We start from the raw sequence: 23924 nt of genomic DNA, 5'->3' as shown, positions 1-23924 counted from the left end.
TCTTCCAATGGCCCAGCTGACACTACTCCAACAAAAGCCAAACTCCACAACTCACTTGGTCACCCTTGTTTTAAACAGATACTAAAGTGTGCAAGTGGCTTCTAAATCCATAACTACAGCTATTTCCAGTTTGGTCTTAAGTCTCCTTGTGTATGCTCACACTCCCAGTTTATTAATCCCTCCACACAGTGAACAAATTTGCTGCTAAAATACTCGCAAGATAAAAACCAGCTGCCCTATTTGGTCACCCTTGAAGGCCCACAGTTAAAGAAAATTAAACACATAGGCTTGAAGCTACACCGTATATTTGTAAATAAAATAATCTGAAAGAACAAGATTACAAAGTATGAAATGAGCCCTTTCAGGAATTTAAGTACAAGGGAAGTCACTGTTGGGTCCATTTTGTAAAGTTTTAAACTAGTATCACTGAGGGACAGGAGTAATACCATAAAACACCTTTTTTTTTAATGCTTTCTCAAAAAGCTTGGACCACATACATCAGTTTCAGATGATAATTCCCACACGTACAAGTTGGTTTGGTTACAGCTTCAGGGATCAGCGTGGCACAGTGCAAGTTTCATTCACAGATAAAAAGATATTTGAAGTAGGTACAAGAACATCCTGCAAAATATAGGATATGATCTCTCAGCAACCCTCTTCCCACCCCCTAGAAAGGGCTGAAAAGCACAATATATAGAAACACAGGGAAAGTACACAGAGATAGTCCCTTTAACAAGACATGTTAATATTTGACAGCTTAAGAAACAATTGCACAAGGAAGAAAACTGTTAGTCATCAGAAGGTATGTATGAGAGGTTTGTACTTTGATTCTGTATAAAAACTTAGGCTTACAAGTCTCCATTCCTGAAATATAAATATTGAGAGGTACAAAAAGTAAGCACTATTAACTGGAAGTGCCTTCTCAGAATAGCCCGTTTTTCCCCTGCTGCAAGTCACCATTCCCTCATCTTTCAAGGAATAAGTGAATGTAACTACTCATTTCAGCTACTTTTTCAGTATATACAATTGTTTATTGCTTCTCTGGCAAGTTTACAGTCTTCCTCATCCCTAGCTCTCCCCTTTTTATGTTTATTTCAAAGCAGATCAAGTACTCTTCAGTGCTTTTAAAAAAGCTTACCTTTTAGAAATTGCCCAAGCTAAAAATATTAATGCAGTTTTCACCTGAAGCGATGTCCTGCAGACTATTCATGCAGAGTGCCTCCCTGAAGATGTTAAGTGCATCTTCAGCTATCAGAAATCTCAGACAGCTACAGCTCTGAAGTGCTCTGCTCTTTTTTTATATATAGACTGAGATTTACAGCATACAGGAAGGGAGACTAGTGCAATATGCAGCATTGATTGTTTATTCAATAAATATTTAACCCAATTATTGCCAACCAAGGCGAACAGTGCAGAAAGTGTCACTCAGAGATATAGAAGTGTAACTTTTTATAAAGTCAGTTGTACATTCATACAACTATTTCAGAGAGGTTTTTCTGCTTCAAAATTGACACTACCATTATAAAAATATAGAAACATAGTATTTGGGGGTTTAACATGTCTTTGCAAATCTAACTTTGACATTTATATGGGAACATGACATTTCTGTATACAAGAACTTATTAAAAATAATATCACAGAGATATTTTCTGCACTGCCGACTTCATTACAGTTCTTAAATACATCTTTCTTGGTCCTCGGTATACATTTAGAATGAAATAACAAGCATCTCACATTTATCCTGAGGTCAGCTGTGTAAAAAGGAAAGCCAATTTTTATATGGATACTTGCAGGCTTTTTGTTCGAAATAATCAGGCTCTTTCTAAACAAGCCAATAAAACTCCTGGGGGACGGGGGGGAACCTGACCCTCTCCTCAATGTTTTAAGAAACAATTTAGTATTATTTTAGGGAGCTATTTCCAAAAACATATAGGCCACCACATCCAAATGCTCTATCACCCAGCTAAATTTTCAGAAAGCATTTGCCAAATTTGAAACTTAGAAACTGCTCTTAAAATAAAATATAGAAATCCCCATGAAGAGCCACCCTAAGCTTCTCATCTCAAGATCCTGACCTGCAATGTAACTCCTGCTAGGAGAACCCCGCTGCAGCCTGTGGGAATCAATGGAGTCTTGGGGTCTGCCTGCACGGGTGAGGATGTGTGATCTGGGTCTTCATCACCCACCACTGGGCACAGTTATGACCTTGTCAAAGCTCCACTTTGAACACAGCAGTTATTTTCAATAGCACCAACAATCTCTCAGATATCAGCATCAGGCAAATACAGATAACACAATAGACGCGTTTCTTCCTGAATCAGCACAATTGGTAGAAGGCACTGCTTGGCATAGGAAGTCATAAATAAGAGCTAAACAAGACAATTTCCAAGTTTTGTGACATTTAAGATTGTATGTTATGTCACATTTCAACTCATTACATACCATGGTTAGATAAACACAAGATGGTCTAAGGGATTAACCAAAACATCGCTGTTCCGTGAATGCTTAGTTTTCCTCTCTGTATCTGGAAAAACAAAATCCCACTTAACAACATAGCAATATGAAGCATTAGAAGTATGGGTTGTTAAATTAAGAAAGTACATTTTATTCTCCAATCTTCCACAAAAGTCTAACCTAGACACAACTCAAGTATAAGAAGTTGGAAAATATTCTGATAACATTTGCAACAGCCTATCCCTGCAGAGGAGTGAAAAAACTATTGTCTAGAGAAGTCATAGATCGAGGCACATTGCAATTGAAGATATTCAGGCATATTTTATGGCTAGAACAGGATTTTTTTCTGAGGAACCTCACTACAGACTTCCCCAAAAGCAGCTCCATATGGTTTGAAACAAATTGCAACACATGGGAAAAAAACATCTGGTCCTCAGTCGCTACTGTCTTCATCCTCATCATCATCAGATACATCATTTAGAGATGATTTAGGTGACTGGCTGTAGGAGTCTGATCTAGTGGCCTGGCAAGCAGTCATCTCCCCGGTAGAAAGAAGATCGTAGCAGAAGTCACAAATCCGCACAGGCTTGGAGGACTGGCTTGGGAGCAGGAACCTCTTTTCAGAGCAAGGCCCGCACACGACAAAGCCGCACTTGCGACAGTGGTGACGACGGTTGACGGGCGTGAATTTTGCTTTCTGACAGCGCATGCACACAGTGGCTTCCGAGTCCGGTACCCAGACAGCTGCATGTTCATTGCTAGGAGTCTTCCCGCTTTTGGAAAGCAAATCAGAAACACACTTATTAATATGGTTCATCCACTCAGACTTCTCTGTAGCGGTGGCAGCATAAACCGCAAAAGACTTTGTTGGTGTTTTGATAAGCCACCCGTTCCGTAAGTCTCCCTCATCCTGGATGGAATCAATAGTGACATTTTCCAGCGGGATTATGTGCTGTTTATTGTATTTCTTCTTCTGGATGACTATATTGCCGTAAACAAGAATGTCATTGAACAGGAAGAACTGCCTTGCTTTCGGCTTCTTCCTACACAGCTTTGTTAGTACTCCCTCTCCGATCAGAACACGGCCAGGAATAGTCAGGGGTTGACCAGCTGCTCCAAAGCAGTTTTCCACTATACTTATTCTTCTAGTGTTTGCCTCACTGTTTGCCAAGCGATCCACCATCTTTCACAAGTATCCTAAAATCAGAAAAACAGAAGTTTGTTATTAGAACAGGATGAACTCAACAGCGCCTTCCCCAAGGAAGGTACCGACCTGCATTTCTTAAAATACCTCACAGACCCTGCTGGCTCAGAGGCACTGACTTGGGCTGGATTTAAATAAGTATTAACACCTAAGAATTTTTAGCAACGGATTAGTCTTTTCTTTTTTAAAGCAAAAATGTTCCATCCAGCCAACAGCTATCTTTATCACACAGACAGCACCTACAGCACTGCACTTGAGAGCCTCCGGCAACAGATGAGAGGTTTCCTCTCCCGTAACATTACTGCATCCTGGTTTAATGTCATATTTCTCCATATGTTCTATATATCCTTCTGCACCTACTCTGGATGACAAAAGAAAGTATCATCCATCATTCTAAATTCTAATGACGGAAACATCAACTTAACTGAGTAGCTTGGAGACTCATGTTAGCATTGACACAACAAATGTACAACTGATATTTACATAGGAAACCACCACAGCCAAGCTTGGTATTGCTCTTTTTTCAGTATGCAAACCTTAAATCATGGGCTAAAACCATGAATTTACCTACTAAAACCATTTTGTATAGGCCCCAGCTTGCAGCCCCCCCACCTCCTTTCATGACAAACTGTTTGAGCAGAGAGCACGTCACGGTTGGTGGCCCATCATGCGCTTGCTGCTGCTGCCTTTTTGCAGGAGCCCCAGCCTCTGACTCCTCACATTCTCAAACCACATCTGCATCCACTATGAGGAGGTGGCGCACAGAGGTAGACCAACACAGAGGACAAGCCACATAGCTCACTGCTGCTCCCAAGAAACACTAAGCTATCTGCACCAGCTGAAAGTCTAGGCAAGAAACCTTCACATTTTAGGAAGTACTGATGAACCAGAGAGTACATATGTTCCAGTTACAGATTAAAACTACCCCTCACCATTCCCCGAGTAGCAAGTAAGATTTTCCTCTTATAAGGGTAAGATTCCTAAGGCATCCAATAGGGAACTGAAAATAAGAAGTCACTATAGTGATTCACACCTCAGCAAACCACTCTTTTGCCTATCTTTTACCCTAGAGCTACCCAGGCAGAACTCAGGCAAAGGAAACTCCTACCAGATCTGCTCCACAAGCTCCTCCTGAGTACAGACATGAACCTGAACCATGAACTTGAGAGAGCAAAGAGACAGCTGGCAGAGACAAGTACTAAGGACAGACCTCTCAGCACACAGAAGACAGCTCCACTGTGCCTTCCTTTCCAGCTACTGCAGGGCTCACGCTCACAGCACCGTCTGGTACAACCAGTGCTTTGAACAGGCCTGAAGGGGAGCAAAGTAGAAAATACTCCAGTGCCTACTACCTGTGCTTCCCAACACAACCCCTGTTTGAGAAGTCCTCAACATCCACTCACCTTTTCTTTCAGATTCACACTGCCACCAATAAAGCATCAGCCTGTAACTGAGATGAAACTGGGCTGAAACAAGGATCAGAACTGATGCTGCTCAAGACTCTCTGCTCTGCCACAGCCTGAACCAGTCAATCTTCCTCTGAATCACAGCTCAGATACTCCCGTACAAAACAGGACTAGAAATCTGGTGGCAGAGAAACCTCTCATCAGGCTTTATCTAAATAAGTATGTTAACTGTGCTTACACAAATCCACATGGCCAATGTTAAGTGTGATTAAAAGATAATTTATAAGTTACTGCTTTGAGAGTTTAATTAGTTCCACACTAAACCAGTCCGACATGAGGGCTTGTTCAGATACCGACATTTTTTTAAGCTCTGCACACAACATCACCTTGTATCAAAGTCTGACGCTGAAGACAGGCGAATCTATTAAAGATAGTACATATTAGCCAGCACCACTTCCGGATTTTGTGCCTTGCAGTATTACTTACTGTGTGTGAGTAAAAAAAATAAAACCAGTTTTATGCTTACTGGAATTACAAAGCCACCAAATTTGAAATTATTTTGATCTGCAGAAGGTCAAGACAAAACACAAACTGCCTTCTAAAAACCGCTCAAGAGATTTAATTGTGTTGCATCAAGGTACACAGGCAAGTACACCTATGCTATTTCTACCAGGTATGAGTCAAAATAAAACCAGGGCAACCTCCATTACTCTGTCCAGTGGCTCACCATTTGATCAATTATAAAGTATTTTCTTAACCGTAAGCTTAAATCATGTTTGCTTCAAAACATTTTGTTCTTTAATCAGAACAATTACAACTGACTTTATTTGGCTGTCTGAGGACTGAAATGCTTGTCACTTATCTCTAGAGGTAAGACTGGAAGTCCAAGTAGAAGTTAATAAATAAATAAATAAACAAAACCCTGTTATTTCCGTCTCTTTCATCAGCCCTACTTTTCTGAACCATTACTCTTGTCAAAGCTCTTGAAGCTTTGTCCATCACTCCCTTTAAAAGAGGCCCACAAGTGGACGGTGAACTAAACCCCTAAATCCTTCCGCAACAAACGCGTAAATCAGTATCATCACAGAAGGAAACAAAGCAGAACCACATCAGGTATCAGCCTCCCTCCCTGCTCTCTTATGCCACTACAGAAGCTACACAGTGGATCAAATCAGAGCTGTTCATTAGCTCCGAGGTTTGATGAGCTCTGAGTGAGCTCACCTGTTGAGTTTTAGGGCTCAGGTTGGCAGGACAGCTGCAGTGGAGGGATATCATAGAGGGATGGGAAGGAAGGTGCTTAGACAGGTCCTGAATAGAAAGTACATTGGCTTAAGCTGATCAGTAAACAGAAGTAATGACAGGATCTTTTTTTCTCTCAGAGAACAGCAGAAGACTCACTTACCTCAACATGATTCTTTTTTCTTTCAGGCATTCCAAGCACCCATACTTATATACGCACAAAGACATGCGATACCCCTCCACCCCCCACCTCTACATGTTTTATTTGGCATTAAGGTCTACCGAGTTTTTTTTCCCCTCACCTATTCTTTTTTAAATATATACCTTCCAACTACCTATTACCACATGGCAAAGGGTACAACACTTCAGAGTGAGGTTTATGGTTAAGTGACTGGATTCACTTCTACTACAGCCTTGTCTAATGCAGAGATGCCCCTCTGCAGAAATGCAGTTTGCTTGTCCCAGCTCTTACCTATCTATGAAGGAGAAAGTACTAAGGAGGGAATACAAAACTAGGAGCTTTCTGATGTGCATTTGCTACAGTCCTAGGCTCAAAACTCAAACTTCAGGTGCTTGGCTGCCAAAGCCCAGGATTTGGAATGAGGGTTACTGTCATTAACTGCCAAATAACCATTCCCATCTGACAACACACTGGCAATAAACAGCCTTTGCAAATGCCAAAACTGAGCCTACAGATGCTTGGGACTTGGAAAGCAAGGTATCTGTTACAGAATCAGCCTGAAGTTATTTAGTAATACCATGTTCCCTGCAAAGTGAGGAAGGAAACCAGTCAGCAGAGTGCAAAGGGGACAGACCAGAATGATACACAGTTCTGCAGGTATAAGTCAATATGCACTACTTCTAAGCTTACACTTTCATATGAATTATCTGCAAATTACAGCAAGTTAAATGCTTTTGCTTGTCAACAAGGAGGAGCTCCCCCTGTCTCCTCCTCCACCAAAGAAAAAAAAATACCCACAATCATTTTTAGCGAAGCAAGTTCTTGGTGTGAAGTTACAGCGACCGGGAGGAAGCACTCGCTGCTCCACAACTCCAGCTCAGCACTCTGCAGGCCCTGCCAATAAACAGCAAACTGCTCAAGGTCACCATGAAAGCTTTCAAAATACAAGTCACTGGGAGAAGAAAACGGGGAGAAAAGGCTAAAAGGTTTTAATTAACTGTTCTCTAGGATGATCTAAGAGAAAACAACTCTAACCAGGATCATTTAATAATCATAATGGCCTGAAACCAAGACACATGACTCCAGAGCTTGTACTTAAGACTGTACTTCCAGCTTGCTGTTGAAAATGATCACTTACTGGACGTAAAGCAAGAATCTGTAGCAAGTTCAGGACTATTAGGAAAGACAAAATAATCGCACACTCTTCTACACTGAAACTTTTGTCTGGAACATCCAATAAACTCTCACCTACCAGCCTCAACTATTGCAGCAAAAGCCACAGACTGCTGATGGATTATTCCACCTTTCCAGGGCATGGGTTGTATTTTCCTGCACTAATAGATTAGACTTTATAAAATGAATACTCTGACATTTTTCTCAATTTTTTAGAGAACTAAATATTAAAAATCCATCTGAAATCCTATGCGTGCTAATGCTCATTCATCTTCACTTGCCTCTTCTGAGAAAAGAGGTATGTCTAGAAACAGATAATTAGAAACTACTTGGAAAGCATCATGATTAGAAATAATAATGAAACATGGAAAAAAAAAAGTAGATCAGGAACACAAAAGAGAAGCTATCCCTAAGTCACAAGAAAGAGCCGAAGTTACAAGAAGAGGTGCATCTCTTCTCATCAGGAGCTGTTACATTAAAATACTGTCTGGACACACAAAGGAACATTCAAGCCCAAGATGTAATTGATAACCTTACATAGCTTTTGGACTGACAAGTCTTTTAGAATTACAAACTTTTCTTAAAGCATATTCAGATATATTCTAAAAGGTAAAGGATCTGGGATGAACTGGGTGGCAATATCCTCCTCTTAGCCAGCTAAAACTTTTTTCTGAGGTTTCTACTGTAGGCCACTATAAGAAGCAGTTACTGGATTACGGTCCTCAAGATGCAGAATCTAAAGACCTGATCAAACAAAGCAAGTCCCAAGTGACGGCAAATTGCTGAAAACGTGGCCCAAATCTTCCCAGAAGCGAGTAAGGAATAAAGCAGACCCGTGGGCTTCAAAATGACACACTACACAGCTCCACTTCAGGGGAAAGCAGGAGCACCTTATACATATTTTTGGCTTATGGATGTTATAAAGTAAAAACCCTCAAACTTATTGTTCAGACTTTTAGCACATTTGATTCCAGTTTCACACTTTTAGTATACAAACTCACAAAGGTCCCCAGGCCCCTATGCAAAAAGAGACTCCATTTGGATATAGGGAGCATTAGCCCATCACATCAGATTCATTTTGTGTCCAGACTGCAGTGTAGTACTAGCTGCTAGTCAAAGCATCACAAAAATAAATCACCTTGTAAGAAAAACTAGCTACGCAGGGCTGCACAGTGAGCAGGGTTTAGCAGCCTTTCCAAATAAACAAACCTCAACTTTCAAAATGCTGCAATAACTTCAGTTTGCCCTCCTCCCCACACACAGGCTCTCATTAAGCCCATTTCATGGTGAAAATGCTGGTCAAAGGCTTTCATCTCTGCAATGTAATATGCGACAAAGGCGACAAAGTATTTCATGACACAGTAAGCCCCAGCTCCCATACCATACGCAGAACTGTTTCAACACTAAGCTATTCCTAGTTTTACCCACAAGAAGTTTCTACAGAAGTAACAATTCTGTTATCAAGATATCAGGAGCTTCTTGTTCCCCTCTTTCACTCCAGTTTTACATTTGTACCTGTTGGTGACAAGCATCATCTTCAAAGTGAGCAAACGCAGACGTTACTGAAACGTCTGCAGAGCTAACAAGTTACCCACTTACCTAAAACACCACCCCTGCTGAGGAAGTCACATATTTACTATAGTTATTAACATTCCAGGCTTCTGCAGCAGAAAAATAACTCTGTTACGGTTGCTGTGCACGCTGACAAGTCATTTCCCACATAACTGTTTCTTTCTGCCACTGTATCCTGGTGACCAAACTGACAACCTCCCAGGACTCAGTATTTCTACAGGTCTTACTCAAACTAGGAGAATGTTTCTTTAAAATGCTAGCTCTGCTCCTGATAACAAGGCCAGACTAAACTGCACAGCTGCAGATGAAGACGGTAAGGAGTCAACTGAAACTCAAACAACTCTGACTGACATCATTACACCTAATTCAACACTAGAAAAGTCTTTTACTACTACATTAGCACTGTAGCAGATGGCATGATTACCACAGAGCAGAACTATAGATAACACAAAGGTGCTGGAGGAGAGAAAAGAGATGGAAAAAGCTACTATGGCATAGTGATGCAAACTGTATACAGCTCAGCACAAGAACACTTCCTCACACCAGCTCAGTGCATGCTATCATCACAACCAGCACTCCCTTTAGACTGTAGGACAGGCACAGAAGTTATAAACAAAAGGGACAAAGGACACACCTGACTTCCCAAGTTTCTTCAGCAATACAGCAGAACCATCACTCCACTACTTTTTGGCCTGGGCAAGAACAAGTCCTGTCCAGTTCACAGACCCCGCTAACAAATATTAATTAACAAGCATCTAAATTTTAGCATTATTTTTCTTCAACGCTCCTACAAGGGAGGGAAGTGCTACTGGCCTTGCTGCAATTGCCAGTGCATCTATCAGCAGCTGTACAGTTAGCAATTAGGCTGTTAACTATTACATTTAACACACTGCATTAATAAAAAACAGTCCAGATGTCTCAGATGCAGGCAGCTCATCCATTACTACATACATTCACAGTTAAGGTGACAGCTTTAAAGGAAAAAGTGTAAAAGCTCAAGAACCAACCACACAGAGGCCCATCCAGTCCTAAAGCAGCAGTAGATCACGGGCACTTCCAAACCAGATTCAGTAACATGAGTCCAATTAAAATAAATAAATAAATAAAGGATCTGGTCACACCATTAGACTGGATGAAACCAGATGCAGATATTGTTACAGTGAAGCAAGTGTAGAGAACAGAAAAGAACACTCAGAAACAGAGGAATACAAAAGGAATAAAGAAAGAAAACATAGAAAACATAGAACAGTTTTTTTTTCTAAACGAAAGCACATTATATCCTGCCACTCAATAAGCTCCTAAATAATTATCCAGTTGTACAGAACACTGGTTCTTAAACCTGCATTTGTACATACAGACTACATCAACAACTATGTTCCACCATGTACATTCAAATTAATACATTTTCCTCCTTGCTTAAAGGTAATGTACATTCCATAATAAAAGCCTCTGTTTACAGTCACTTAAAAGGCAACGTTAAAGGTTGTATGATGGCTGAAGTAGAACTGAATCTTGGTTTATTATATTTAATCACACAAGTTAAACATACACAAAAGGTACAGAAGACGGAGACAACTTTTACAGAACAGAAACAAATTGGACATCAACGACAGTCAAGTACTATCAGTAGACCAGATATTTAACATTAACTCAATGACTGCTTTGTAAGATAATTCATCTTTTGGATCTACAGAGGAACTCTCCTTATTCATCAGGCAGAATCAGTCATTTAGTACAGAGTTATGTATTTTTTCAGTAATAGGCTTCAAGTAAGTGATATACATTATCACAGATAATCATTCAGCTTTCCTCTTGCACTTTGTATATGGAAGGAGGACAAGCTAATTTAACTTAGAGTTGAATAAACACAAACAATTCAGTTACCCAGAACACTCATACATCCCTCTGATTTAAAGCTCTGTGTGAACTGGTAATATCACCACCTTTTGTGGACAAACTTTCAGCTATGAAGGCATCTTAGTACCGTAATACAGTACTCTAATCTCTATTAATATTAGATGTATTGCTCTTAAGAGCAACGCTTGACTTTCTGCACCACTGCCAAGTAAAACAGTGTAAATTTCTGAAGTGCAATCTGTTTAAGGAAGCTTATCAATGCCTAGTGCTTTGAAAACAGTTTTAGTGTGGTAAATTGCTGAACTTAACACACACAGGGCAGATATTCTTCAGTTTTCAATACAGGTCAGAAGAGAAACCAACATAAATTTTAAGTCTTACTTTAGCCTCACTAGTTTCACCTCCTACACAGCCTCCTTCAATACATACAGAGAAGGATGATGCCATCACTTGTCCTGAATGTTTCACTGTGTCATCTTTGTTGGCAAAATTAAGTTTTCTATGCACTTAGATCCGATTAGCTGTAATCAGAACCCAAGCACACAAGTCAGCACTACCTGTCAAGGACCATAAAGGTAATAACAAGAGCTGGATTAAAGATGACACAGAAACAGTAGCAAGAGATATCTAATTAAACCTTATGTCTATCATTCCACATGTAGAATAAAATATTGAGGAAAATTGTTAGTATCCATTAATGCATTTATAAATTCATTTATATTTCATTACGGTTAAATATATCTGTTATAATTAACTGCAGGAGTTTTAGTATTAATTTAATCATATATATCTAGCATTCACCAGTTGCTTTTTACAAATCAGTAAAAAGACGAATTTGACCATAAAGTTAAGTGAAATTAAAAGAAATTTCACCCAAAAAAAAGTTATGTTGAGAGGAGATAGAAGTATGACAAATGTTTTCTAAAGGTCTTTACTACTGCTAAAAGCTGACATGACATAGCAACTAAATGCCTATAGTTTTCAGAAGCTGGCTGTCCTGGATGCTATTTAAAACATCAGATGACAACTGTCAGTTAAAGAGAAATACAGCCTTCTAACAAGCAGCTCTCCAAGAATCCTCTTCACAAAAGTATTTCCCCAAGTGCTGTATTTAACAAACTGTTTTGCTGTCAGTACTGAAGTGAGCTGGTGAGGAGGACACAGAGAATAACCTGATGGTATCTAAAAGATACAAGTACCAAGAATGACAAAAAAAGCTACACCACAATACTGTAAAGAAATAAGAAGGACCAAGAGATTAAAGAGACTGTATCAAGGGAGAAATGACAGCAGGAAAGGAGGCCAGAAGATCCCTTTGAAGTTCTTCAACATAGTCTTTATCCACAATTACTTTTGACTAAGCTGGCTACAGCATTCAGAAAGGTACCAGCAACAGGACAGAAACTGACTTGATTTACAGACACAAAAAATAAATTAAAAAATTACCTTTTCCTTGAGGCAACATATTCTGTTGCCTCTTTGCACCATTTTTCACACCCTTATTGATTACTGACATTTATTAAAGTCAAAAAGGCAGCAAGATAGAACACCAGAAAAGGATGGTGGCAATGCCAAAGCTGCTTTGTACTATTCTAAGTAAGCAAAGATGCTTCTGGTATCTTTGTCCAAACAGTATAGAGAAAACAATATAAGCATCTACCAATACTACACCAGGAGGAAAGCAGAACATGATATTGTGGACCTCTCTCAAATCTCATTTCTATGATTCTCACTGCAATGTTTTCTACATGAATGTGATTTTTGTTTTTTCTTCCTCCATTGTGAAGACATGGCTTCCTGCATTGCACAAGGCTGTGTAGCAATGGCCGTGGTGTGGTGAAACACAGATGAGCTCACTCCCTTACTGGTATATCCAGTACAGATCAGCAGTCTTAACCTTTCATTTGTCTCAGCCTGTTGGCTAATGTTCTGGCACCAGCCAGAGACTGGCAGAAACCATGTTGGAAATACCTTAACAGCAACAATGTTCCTTCGTACTGCAGGACCTGTGAATACTCTGCCTTGCCAGTACTTCAGAAATCTTTATATTATTTCTCAGTCCAGAATTTAGTCATGTGCAAATACATCACAATAGCAAATGCATGTGTTTGTCTTGTCAGATGTCATCATAAACCTACAATTACCATAATAAACCAGACAGATCTGTTCAGGTTTTGTTTCTAAACTGCTGCAAACAACTGTCACTAAGTCTAGTCCCCCTCTTCTTAAAGGTACAAGGCTGACACCCCTATTTTAACTGCCTAACACCTTACAGTTTAGTAATTCTTTCAGTACATTAGTTTATTTTAGTATACTCTCATTTCCTACTTACAAGGAAGAATTGCCATCCCATTTTAATTGACCAGTTCTGTAAGAATCACTCATAGAATAACAAATGATTCTAAATTAAGAACAGACAAAACAAAAAAAAAAAACACCAAAACAAACAAACAAATAAAAAAAAAACCCTCTTTATTATCAAACCTGCATGGCAAGTGCATTACTTTTCAAATTTGCAATAGCCATTGACCAACTGAGCTAGGAATGCCTGGAAAGGCCAATTCCATGTCGGGGATGGAGATCATTTCTAGGCAGATCTTTCAAGATGTGTGACCTTGTATTCCCCAACCCACACAGAAGCTAGTTTGGGTACAGAAAACTATTTTTAGCAAAAGACTAGTTGTTTTGCCAAGCAGCATATGCATTAGCACAGCAAGAGCAGAGCAGTGCTAGTTTACCATCCAGGACATTCTGCTGCAGTTAACATGCTGCCTGAGCTACTATATGCAGGCAAAACCATCCAAGTTCTGCACATCAGTGTCTCACGAGGTTTGGTATTTAACATAATAAACCTCAGGTAGAAAGAGAGTACAAATTTAACCTGCTTGTAAACAGAAAGACAAGCTCCCACGTCCTGAAGGAGTTGTAATGCTCCATAATCATAGAGGAGGCTGAAGACAAACAAAGGCATGCGGAAGCAGGCTGCCCCACCAGACAAGCTGGGCCAGTTCACAGCCAGCCCTGCACCAAGGGTAAGAGAAACCACCTTGGCTGTAACGCCACGTGCGGCAATGCCAGCACCCCTGCTCCAAGCAAGGAACGTGGCACCCATTAATGAGACACAAAGATCCAGAACTGCTGAGTTTCAAAGCTGTTCCCACCACCTTCTCCTGCTTAGCAGTAACAGAATATACGGAGGATGGAAACCCATGCAGCACTAAAGGCTTTGCACCACAAGCAAGTGTGTTATCAGGAGATCCTCAATCTACTCCTATACCAGCTGAAAGTGGCTGTTTTTTTCCTTCTGTTCCCAGTGTCACGGGAAGAAGTCCCCAGATGCATCTTTAGTGGAGAAGAGGCTTCACTACAGAAGCCCAGGTGCAGCATTCTTGTAAGAGATCCAGCTTTTACATTAGATCAGCTGCTTATTACCACTGTCAAGCTTCTATTTATAATAAACCATAGTAGCAGATACTGTTTTTGTCTGCTGGCATGAGAGAGACAGAGCTGCTGCTTCAAAGAAGTTCTTCTCCCACCTGGTAGTCAAGCGCTGGAGCAAACAGAGTAACTTCCTTAACTTGTTTCATCTCCATGTCCTTACCCATCTACTGACAATCTGAGCACTCCCCAAGCACTGATACAGGCTTACACGGCTCTGAACAGTACTGCCAGCCCTTTAAATGGGAAAATTCTGACCACCTTTCAAGATGTGAAAGGGGAGGTAGCCAGCATGTGCATGTGGAAAGCAGGTAATGACTAGCATTAAGGGAATTTAAAAAACAGCACAAAACCCCACAGCACACAACCCTGAAAGCCTGAGCTCTGCAAACTGAGGTGAACAGGCAGGCCTGACCCACCATGGACAGTGTTTCCAATTTGACACCAATCTGTCAAAGCACATAAAGCAAGATCCAGGCAACTATGGGTGTATCAAATACTCCCAGCTGTCGACGTACTCAAGCAGAGAGAAGTAGAAAGACTGAGGTTTTGCACGTTTGTATATATACAAACTATATATTTATAAACTATAAACACACATGAGCAATTTTAAATTAATCAACAAACAATGAACTGAAAAAAGCCCAATACTCAGATCAAATCTTTGCTGTCGTGGCAAAATACACCCTAGCATTTTGACCTGCCATTTGCATGTATTAGGAGCACTACCAGTGGTTAGCTTAGCCTCTGGTGTTAGCAAACTGTATCATCTTTCACCTTAGCCAAAGCACTGGGAACACACACCAGAACGTGGTTTCAAAACCAGCTTCTGCAGATCTTGAGGCCAAAAGAGTTGAGGTTCCATACAAAATTCTCCACAGCTCTGAGTAGCTAAAGGCCATCAGAAGAATAGTAGAGAACAAACCAACACCTTAGAAATGTGCCAGAAGAGTCAAGAGCAGAAGCCTGGGACCCTGCTCCTGCTCAAGAAGCTCCAGCAGACACGAATCCCACATGCCGGGTCAGTGCCTAAAAGCTCCCTCAATCAGGCTGAAATACCAAACACTGGAACACATTTTTTTGTTTACAGTTCATGTTTTCTACTCCAATTGTTTAGCTGTTTGAAGAGTCTCCCCTAGCCAATGTTATTTCCCAGTTTGGCAGCAGTTTCCTACCCCTCCCTTCCAGGCTGCCTGACAGGCATTGTGTGTGTCCTTCCTATTCAATATGCTGCCTGCAAAAGAACAGGTTCTCTGACAGCCCACCTCAGCAGCACTAGGCACCCGTCTGGGCTCGCAAACAATGTGACATACATAAATACTACTACACTTGACATGAAATGGACATTGGGTGAGGAACATGAAAACTCAAAGAGATCTGACCAATTTCAGAGCAAGCTAGATACTACCTGTATTCTTGCCAATGCAGCACAGTGAAGAGAATCCACAGCATCAACATACTCTTTAAATCGTGAAAGAGACTTACTTAAATTCTTTCAGGGAAAGGACACAGCATCATTAGGACAGAAAAAACAGATCCAGATACAGCTGTCCTAAAAAAACCCCAAAGCATTGCTAAATCCATCTTGCAAGCAGGCTCTCCAAAACCAGACCAGTTGTATGGATTATTGTATTTAGAGCACACATGGAGGTAACTTGCCAACAGCTAGCTAGACCATCTCCCCATCAGCATGAAAAAGATGATTTAGTCTTAAATAGTATTTGCCAGGATCCCTCTTGCAGAATCTTTAATCTACAAGTAGAGAACACTTACAGAAGCACTTCCAATAGTGGAATAGTTTGGTCAAAGATCATCTAGTCCAACCCCTCTGCAAAAAGCAGGGACAGCTTCAGCTAGATCAAGTTGCCTAGTACCACATCCAGCCTGGCCTTGAATGCCTCCAGGGATGGTGCATCCTGAAACGAACAGGGCAACCTGTTCCAGTATTTTTGCCATCCTCATTGTAAAGAGTTTTTCCCACACATCCAGCCTGAACCTCCCCTCTTTTATTTTAAAACCATCAGCCCTCATCCTATTGCAACAGGCCCAGCTAAGAAGACTCTCTCCATCTTTCTTATACACCCCTTTTAAGAACTAAAAGCCACAATAAGGTCTCCCTGGAGACTTCTCCAGGCTGAACTTTCTCAGCCGTTCCTCACAGGAAAGGTGATCCATCCCTCTGATTTTTATGGCCCTTCTCTGGACCGGCTCCAACAGGTCTATTTCTTTCCTGTGCTGAGGACTCGAGAGCTGGATGTAGTACTCCAGGTCAGGTCCCAGCAGAGTGGAAGGGCAGAATCACCTCTCTTGACCTGCTGACCATGCTCCTTTGGATATGGCCCAAGATGTAGTTGGCTTTCTGGGCTGCAAGTGCACACTGCCAGCTTATATCCGAACTTTCATCCACTAGTACCCCCAAGTCCTTCTCTGCAGGACTGCTCTCAACCCCTTCATCCCTCAGCCTGTACTGATATTAGGGTTGCCCCAACCCAGGTGTAGGACCTTGCACTTGGCCCCACTGAACCTCATGAGGTTTACCTAGGCCCACCCCTTGAGCCTGTCCAAGTCCCTGTGGATAGCTTCCCATCCCCCAGGCGTGTCACCTGCACCACTCAGCCTGGTGTCATTATACACAAGTATACACTAAAACCAGCACCACCTAGATTTCAGAGCACCTTCATATTTTAACACTTGAGAGCTACCAGAACATCTCCATGTTCAAAAAAGCTTCATCAAGTAAACAGAATTCTATTTTCCCTTTCTTCATGAATGCATACTAATGACATGCCTCGCTTCATTCACTGGCTTATGTCTTCTTATGGTGCAGAGGTACCTAAAGCAGCCAGTGCTAGGAAAAAAAAAAGTTTTCTGTTTTAAGTTGTCTTTAGTTCACTACAACCATACATTGAACTTTAATAGTCTAACAAGGACCAGACTATAGGTAATTGATTATAGCATGAACAAGCTATGAGTCACCAAGTAGTCAACGCTAGGCAAGAGCTATTAATTACCTACAAGTATCTGCAACACAAAAGCAATTTGCTGTTTTAAAATATAGCTAGCTAAATGCAAAGTTTTCCCATGCAGTCTCAGTTTACAAGCACAGCAGCATAACCACACCATCACTACCTCATTTTTATCAGTATTATTTCCCCATGCATGTGTCCTTTAAATTCACGGATCCTGTTGTTATAGGAAGAGAAGACTCACAATGAAGAGGTTTCTTTTACCAGCTCACTAATTCCAAGCATTTCCACAAAACTAAACAAAACACAAGCCAAGTAATAACACCCAACCTTCTCCTCTGACCAAGTGCAGTCGCCTCAATTTGCTGCTGCTCTTAACCTAAGTAAGTTCAGAAATCTCCACTTCAGGGGGCAAACCTAATGCTGCTTTATACTGCAGAAACCCTTTCAGGAGGTGAGGCAGCTGGCCACTACCTAACATGGTCAGACAAAGCACTGCTGCAGCACATTTTCTGTATTACAGCAGGAGAACCAGAATATTCAGACATACTTAGTTCCTTAAGCTTCTAACTCCTTACGAAAAAAAGAGTCAAGCAATTTCTACCACTAGTTTACCAGCACGAACAGACTAAGGGCACATATGGCAGGCTGCAGGGATTCTTTTTGCTACCATTTAAACCTCCTGAAACAAGTTGCTTAAATCAGTACCAAAAAAATGTCTCGGGCCCCAGCAGCCATGTGCACAGGAGGGCTGTCATCAGGCTGCAACCTCCAGCACAGCAGAAACCAGGGGCTGAAACACAGCTTGGGGCTTGGAATCAAACCACATGTTGCAATTTTCAGGAAGCTTGACAACACTGAAGTGCTGCAATCATGGACCTGTCACTGTCACCCCCAGCAATATTTAAAATTTATTTATCCAGCAATTTAAAATACATAAGCCAATAAGCCAAGTGTTGAATTGCTCTTTCTTGAGCAAGGGACATAAGCCCTTTTTATAACAAATGCCTAGTGAAAGATGAAGGTCAAAAAAACCCAGCATCTGGCAGCCACTGTCAACAGCCAAAAGGAAAGCTTTAACAATGGTAAGCTAAGTTTGTCAATCTTCAGTGTAACCAGCTTTTCAGACTGAACCTGTGTGTTAAGAGGGCAGCTCATGTGCCTCCATGCTGCTAACCTAGATCTCACTGTCACAGACAGCTTTCAGAACAGAAGTGCACTAAAGATCTGCCTCAGAAGTTTTACATTACTGAGAATTCACAGCTAAGTTAGGAGAGATTTAAAGCAGAAGAAGGGAGGGGAAAAAAAAAAGAGTCATTTCCTGAAACAACCCCTTAATCACAGCAGCTTACTGTAGGTGGCCTTCCTGGGAAATGCACTCACTGGCCTCTTTGCCTTTTACTGCTTGTCAAATGCATTTGACGCATTTTAAAGTTATAGAGAAAGCACTTGGAGTACAAACATTAGAGCACTCAGCACAACCCAGTCCTCCGAGTGCAATAAACAGCGTCCAGAATACCGCAGAGGCTCGTGCTCCACCTGAGTCCCATCCAACAGGCCATCTTCCTTCTCTCTCAGGCCCTTACCGCATAGCAAAGATGACATGACCTAGACGAAACCTTGAGAACTGCACAAAGGTCTGCACTGGAGTTAACCTGCAAAGCAAACTGTTTTGAGAAAGATGCTGCCTGACAACCTGAACAGTAGTGTGTATGGTGCACTCTTTAATATTTATTGCCATTAACAAATTATGCATACACTTTAGAAATGTAAATGTCAAAGAACATGCTGTAACTCTTCATTTTGCAGAAGGCATGCTATGTACTTAAAACAATTACCTGTAGATAATATATACACTTGAGGTACAAGAGGTACCGAGTGAAAACTAAAGCTGCTGACAGCAAGATCAGATACATCTAGCAGCCTCCCTTGAATCTGTATTAATGAGTATAGCTTCTCAACGCATTGCATCTCACAACAGTAACTAACTGCTTGCATGTTGTCTTACATTCAGAAACCGGAGGTGGAGGGGATATAGAGAGAATATTCCTCTGTTTGAAATCCTTAATTTTCAATTGTTTTTCCTTCTTTTACGCTTGTAAAAAATGCCCAAATCCTGCTATATTACATACACAATATGCTTAACACTGTTTTACTACAAAACATAATGATGCAAAGAGGAAAAAAAGGCCACTCCCAAATATTATTTTAATCCTTAAATTACTTACAATCACTAACAGGCTAAAAAAACCCCCAACACATAAAACATCATTATGTCCAAGGTGGCAGCACACTTGCCTAGTAATGTAACTTTAAAATCTAAAGTAAATATATGAGCATATTTTTGACTATGTAGTATTAAAGTGGCAGTCTGAAAAACATGAAGTACTCTTCTGTTCAGTAACACTTCTGCACAATAATGTTTATTTTCCTAAAAGGAGAATCTCTGTCCTACCACTCTCCATCAAGCCACTTCTCATGGGAGCAGACTCGTTTGTTTCAACAAGACTACTCACGTGGCTCAGTTTGCAGGACTCTACTTGCCAACACAGCTTTCATCACATCTTACAGCTTATGACAACAACAAAATAATCTGTAGCATGGTAAACATGCTCCGCCACACCTACCTACAGAGTAGCTTTTTACTCCCCTCAACTGTAAAAACAAGTCCTCAGCTAAATCATGACAACCAAAGGTATTCTACAGACCTGGATAAGGAGAAAGTTTTACCTACAGTTTTATTTCAAAAGCCTGTTTTTTTTACCTTATATATTCTCTTTCAGAACAATGTACAGATTATCAAACTTCTATCAAATTACTGAATTAATCCCTGAAAGCAGAAAAATATACAGGCATCACCTATAATTTTTAAAAATTACATAAATAGAAAAGTAAGTTTGAACATTAACAGAGCTTGGAATAAGCCACAAATGTACCTTTGGAACTTGAAGCAGTACAGAGTAAGATTTAATTTCTTAATACAAAAATAAAATTAAAAAAAAAAAAATAAAATAAAAATCAAGAAGTCAACTTTCTTACCTACCAACATCTAAGAAATGTATCCATCGCTAACAATGGGGTTTCCCTATTTGACATCACCTGCTAACAAACCGTGTTTAGGAACAAAATCTTGCATGCCAATTTTTTGCTTGACCACCACTTCCAACATCTTATCTAACAGACACACATTTTAAGATCATATGTTCAAGTATGAAAAACTTGAACTCTCCCTCACCTACATGCCACACTTTGACCCTCAGCTTTCACTTTAACACCTCTAGCCCTCTCTGGTGAAGAGAAGTCACCAAAAATGCTGCAAGTGTTAACAAAGGCAGTGTGTACCCTGCACTCACTTGGCTCTTGGAAAGGAAAATGAGGTGTGCCAAGCTCTGCCAGATCATGCCTCATCTGAAACCGCAGTTCCATCTCTCTTTACTGCTCTGAAATCTTCCCGCATCCACTAACCCTAACAGTGAAACCTAAGTCACTGTGTTGTTTGAATTAAACAACCATTTTACCAATTATATTTTCTGTAAACTAGAGCACTTCAGGATATTACAGGCAGGTCTTCTATTAGTCCAGGGATGCACATAATACTAGAGTTAAGCCTTATAGCCCATAATGTAAAGAAACAGAACACAGCTCTTGCTAAAGAATTATTTCATCACTTTATCTAGGGAAACCTTGCTTCTAGGTCAAAAGACACTACTCTGTCTCCTTCTAGAGAATAAGACAGAGAAAGTTGATCCAGCTTCTCCAGCTCCAAATTTCTACTCACCCATTTTCATTTAGCATTTAAGGGACTCCTTATGTGTGTTTCTATGCAGAGCAAAACTCACTCCAAAAGGCACATGGCTGATTTGCATTCAGAAGCGAGAATTCAGGAATCAGGCTCACAACACTTCACTTTCACTGCTGTTTTAGCATTAGCAGCACAGCACTAAAACACTTAGGAAAACGTTCTTTAACAAACTAAGCTGATATACATGACATTTAACTACACAGGGATTCTTATTTCTCACTCAATCAACAATATTTAGATTATATAGGTTAAAAACAAGAACATTGCTTTCTGGGCTGAAGAACCAATTCCTTTCTGCATGTTGATGACTGCTTACAAAGCAAATAATTCATATGGTTTAAAGCACTGACTACACTGTCATCTTTAAAAACTTCCCTTCTTTCAGGTAGCCATCCCTAAAATAACTTAATATACAAGTCTTGGAAGCTCTCTATTTCTGGAAAGAGGAAATGGCAACCTCAGTTCCGAAACTGATCCTAGTGTTGTGGGTTTGATTTTAGACTCACTTTGCCTACTGCATTAACCTCATCCGAACTTAAGCTGCTACACACACTGCAGCCTTGGACGTAGCGTATGTCAAATAAGCATCAAACCCTACGGAAACTACTCGGCACACTGGACCCCGAGTTAGGACATAACGATGATTCTGGAACCACCCAATTCAACCAAAACCCAGGCGAAGGAGTCCTTTAAGATGTAACAGGCCGGTCTGGTCACCAGCACTCGCTGCACTGCCGCTCGACGCCGAGACTTGGGCGGCAGCAGTCTCACTGCGCGGGGACAAAGCCGGTGCCCGGCCGCGCTGCTCCGCCCGCTCGCCCAGCGCTCCCGCGCCAAGACGAGCAGTTTTGCCATTTATAAACATCGCTGTCTGTGCACAGAGGGCTTCAAATGAGGCGAGAGGAAAACCATGTGCCTGTGTTTTCCTGAGCCGCTTCCAGACAACAGCCACACGTCTTCAGCGGAGCAGTCACGTTCCCCTCCGAAATAACCGAGTTCCACAGAAAAGCACCCCAGCACCTCACGCCGCTCGCGGCTCCGCTGCTCTCTCTGCAGCACAGCACCAGGACTGTGCAGGGGGTTCGCTCCGAGTTGGGCACGGCGAGCAGCGCTCTGCCGGCTGCGCCGGGGGGCCGCCAGGGCAGGAAGCGCCCTCCGCCGCAGCCCCACGCCTCCCGCCCCGTCCCGGCCCGTCCCGGCCCCCCACCGCACCGCAAGCGGCCGCCGCCCGGGCCTCGGCGCCGGTCACGAGCCGGGCAGTTTCGGGCACTTACGTAACACGGCGGGGCCGCCGTTGTCTCCCCCGCGCTCCCTGCCCGGAGCCCGTAACTCCCGCAGCGCCCCGGGACGAGCCAGCGCCAACCGCCGCCTCCCTCCCGGCGGCGGGCGGCCGGGATCGCCCCGGCGGGACAGCCCCGCACGGCAGCCGCCTCCCGCCGGGGGAGCTCCGTCCCCACCAGGCAACCCCCGGCTCCCAACATGGCCGCGAAAACTCGGCCGGAGCCCCGGCGGGGAACTGCTCCGCATAGAAAGTTTCCCTCTCCGTCCCCGACCGGCCCCAGCCGCCGAACACCCACCAGCCGGGACACAACCGGCGCCGCACCGCTCACCCAGCACCCTCCACTCCGGCCGCCGCCCTCTCCGCGCCCCGCCGCGGTCATACACCCCACCGCCGGGGGACGGGCTCCGCCAAACCGCCCGCGCGGGGCGGGGCCGCCGCCATCTTGGGAGGAGCCGGGCGGGGGGGGTGAGGTGGTTCCGCAGCGGGCGGGGGAGCCGTGAGGCGGGCCCGGGGGCGCCTCGGCCCACGGGTGCCCCTCGTGGGTGAGGGACTGGGAGGACGCGGGAGCGCTACCTCAGGCTTTTTGTTGAAATCCCCACATTCCCATTCGCTCTGTGCCATCCCAGTTCCATGGTTTGTGTCCGCGGCTCCAAGCACGCTCTCCCAGAAGTAAATAAGGATGGTCATGTGTTCCATTACCTCTTTCTACACAGAACACGTAAGGGAGTTCCTAACATAGAATCACAGAATCATCTGGGTTGGAAAAGACCTTTGAGATCATGGAGTCCAATCTTTATCCCAGGACTGCGAAGACCACCACTGAACCGTGTCAGTGTTTCAGTTTGAACAGTTTCTGGTCAGTTTGGAGAAACCATGGCAGCTGTGCCAGCACAGCTCCCATCAGAAGCTGCTGAAACCACCAACACAAGGAGCCCCTTCCCTCCTTTCCCTTACAGTTCTTAGTGTCTACTCATCAAGTCATCCAGAGCAGTGTTTTCCAGATCCGGCTGGCCGATCAGTAGCTGATGCGGCCCTTCTAGGATTGCCAGGCAACTGATGGCTGCTAGCGGAGCGGGAGCATGGCTGGGGTGTTTGGGGAGCTGTGCAGCAGGAGGGAAGGGGGCACAGCTCCCCTCTTTCAGTGTTAGCACCATGCACTGCTCGGTACTGCTGTGGTGCCAAAGTCTGTGCTCTGGAAAATGGCCTGAGGTGCTTTCTCTTAAGACATTTTCACTTACATGCAATATAGCAGGGTTTCATTTCCCACATTTCACATTATTGAGCAATAATGTGGTTGGTTTCTGTGGGGAAAAAAAATAAAGAGTATTTAGACTGGGGGGCTTTCCAGTG

The 23924-nt window shown here is 42.5% G+C and overlaps 1 protein-coding gene across 6 annotated transcripts; it reads right to left on the bottom strand.

Annotated features, from left to right (window-relative positions):
• Window positions 1-288: 288 nt before the first annotated feature.
• Window positions 289-23166, bottom strand: PLEKHF2 (pleckstrin homology and FYVE domain containing 2). Of its 6 annotated transcripts, none has more exons than XM_065668634.1 (2): window positions 23148-23166; window positions 289-3651 (listed from the first exon to the last, which is right to left on the bottom strand). In XM_065668634.1, the coding sequence occupies exon 2, from the start codon at window positions 3635-3637 to the stop codon at window positions 2888-2890; it is 750 nt and encodes a 249-aa protein (XP_065524706.1). In that variant the 5' UTR covers window positions 3638-3651; window positions 23148-23166; the 3' UTR covers window positions 289-2887. The 6 variants fall into 6 exon arrangements, with proteins under 6 accessions (XP_065524706.1, XP_065524701.1, XP_065524702.1 ...); XM_065668629.1 differs by lacking the exon at window positions 23148-23166 and adding an exon at window positions 22870-23046; XM_065668630.1 differs by lacking the exon at window positions 23148-23166 and adding an exon at window positions 22903-23046.
• Between the last annotated feature and the right edge of the window lie 758 nt (window positions 23167-23924).

The sequence above is a fragment of the Lathamus discolor genome, chromosome 2, assembly GCF_037157495.1.
Source record: "Lathamus discolor isolate bLatDis1 chromosome 2, bLatDis1.hap1, whole genome shotgun sequence".
Lineage (NCBI taxonomy): Eukaryota > Metazoa > Chordata > Aves > Psittaciformes > Psittacidae > Lathamus > Lathamus discolor.
The sequence above is the reverse complement of the archived record's forward strand: the minus strand, read 5'-3'. Positions and strand labels throughout refer to the sequence as shown.

Excerpts from the sequence above, each read along its gene's own strand:
- PLEKHF2 (XM_065668634.1), bottom strand. The coding sequence starts at position 3,637 with ATGGTGGATCGCTTGGCAAACAGTGAGGCAAACACTAGAAGAATAAGT.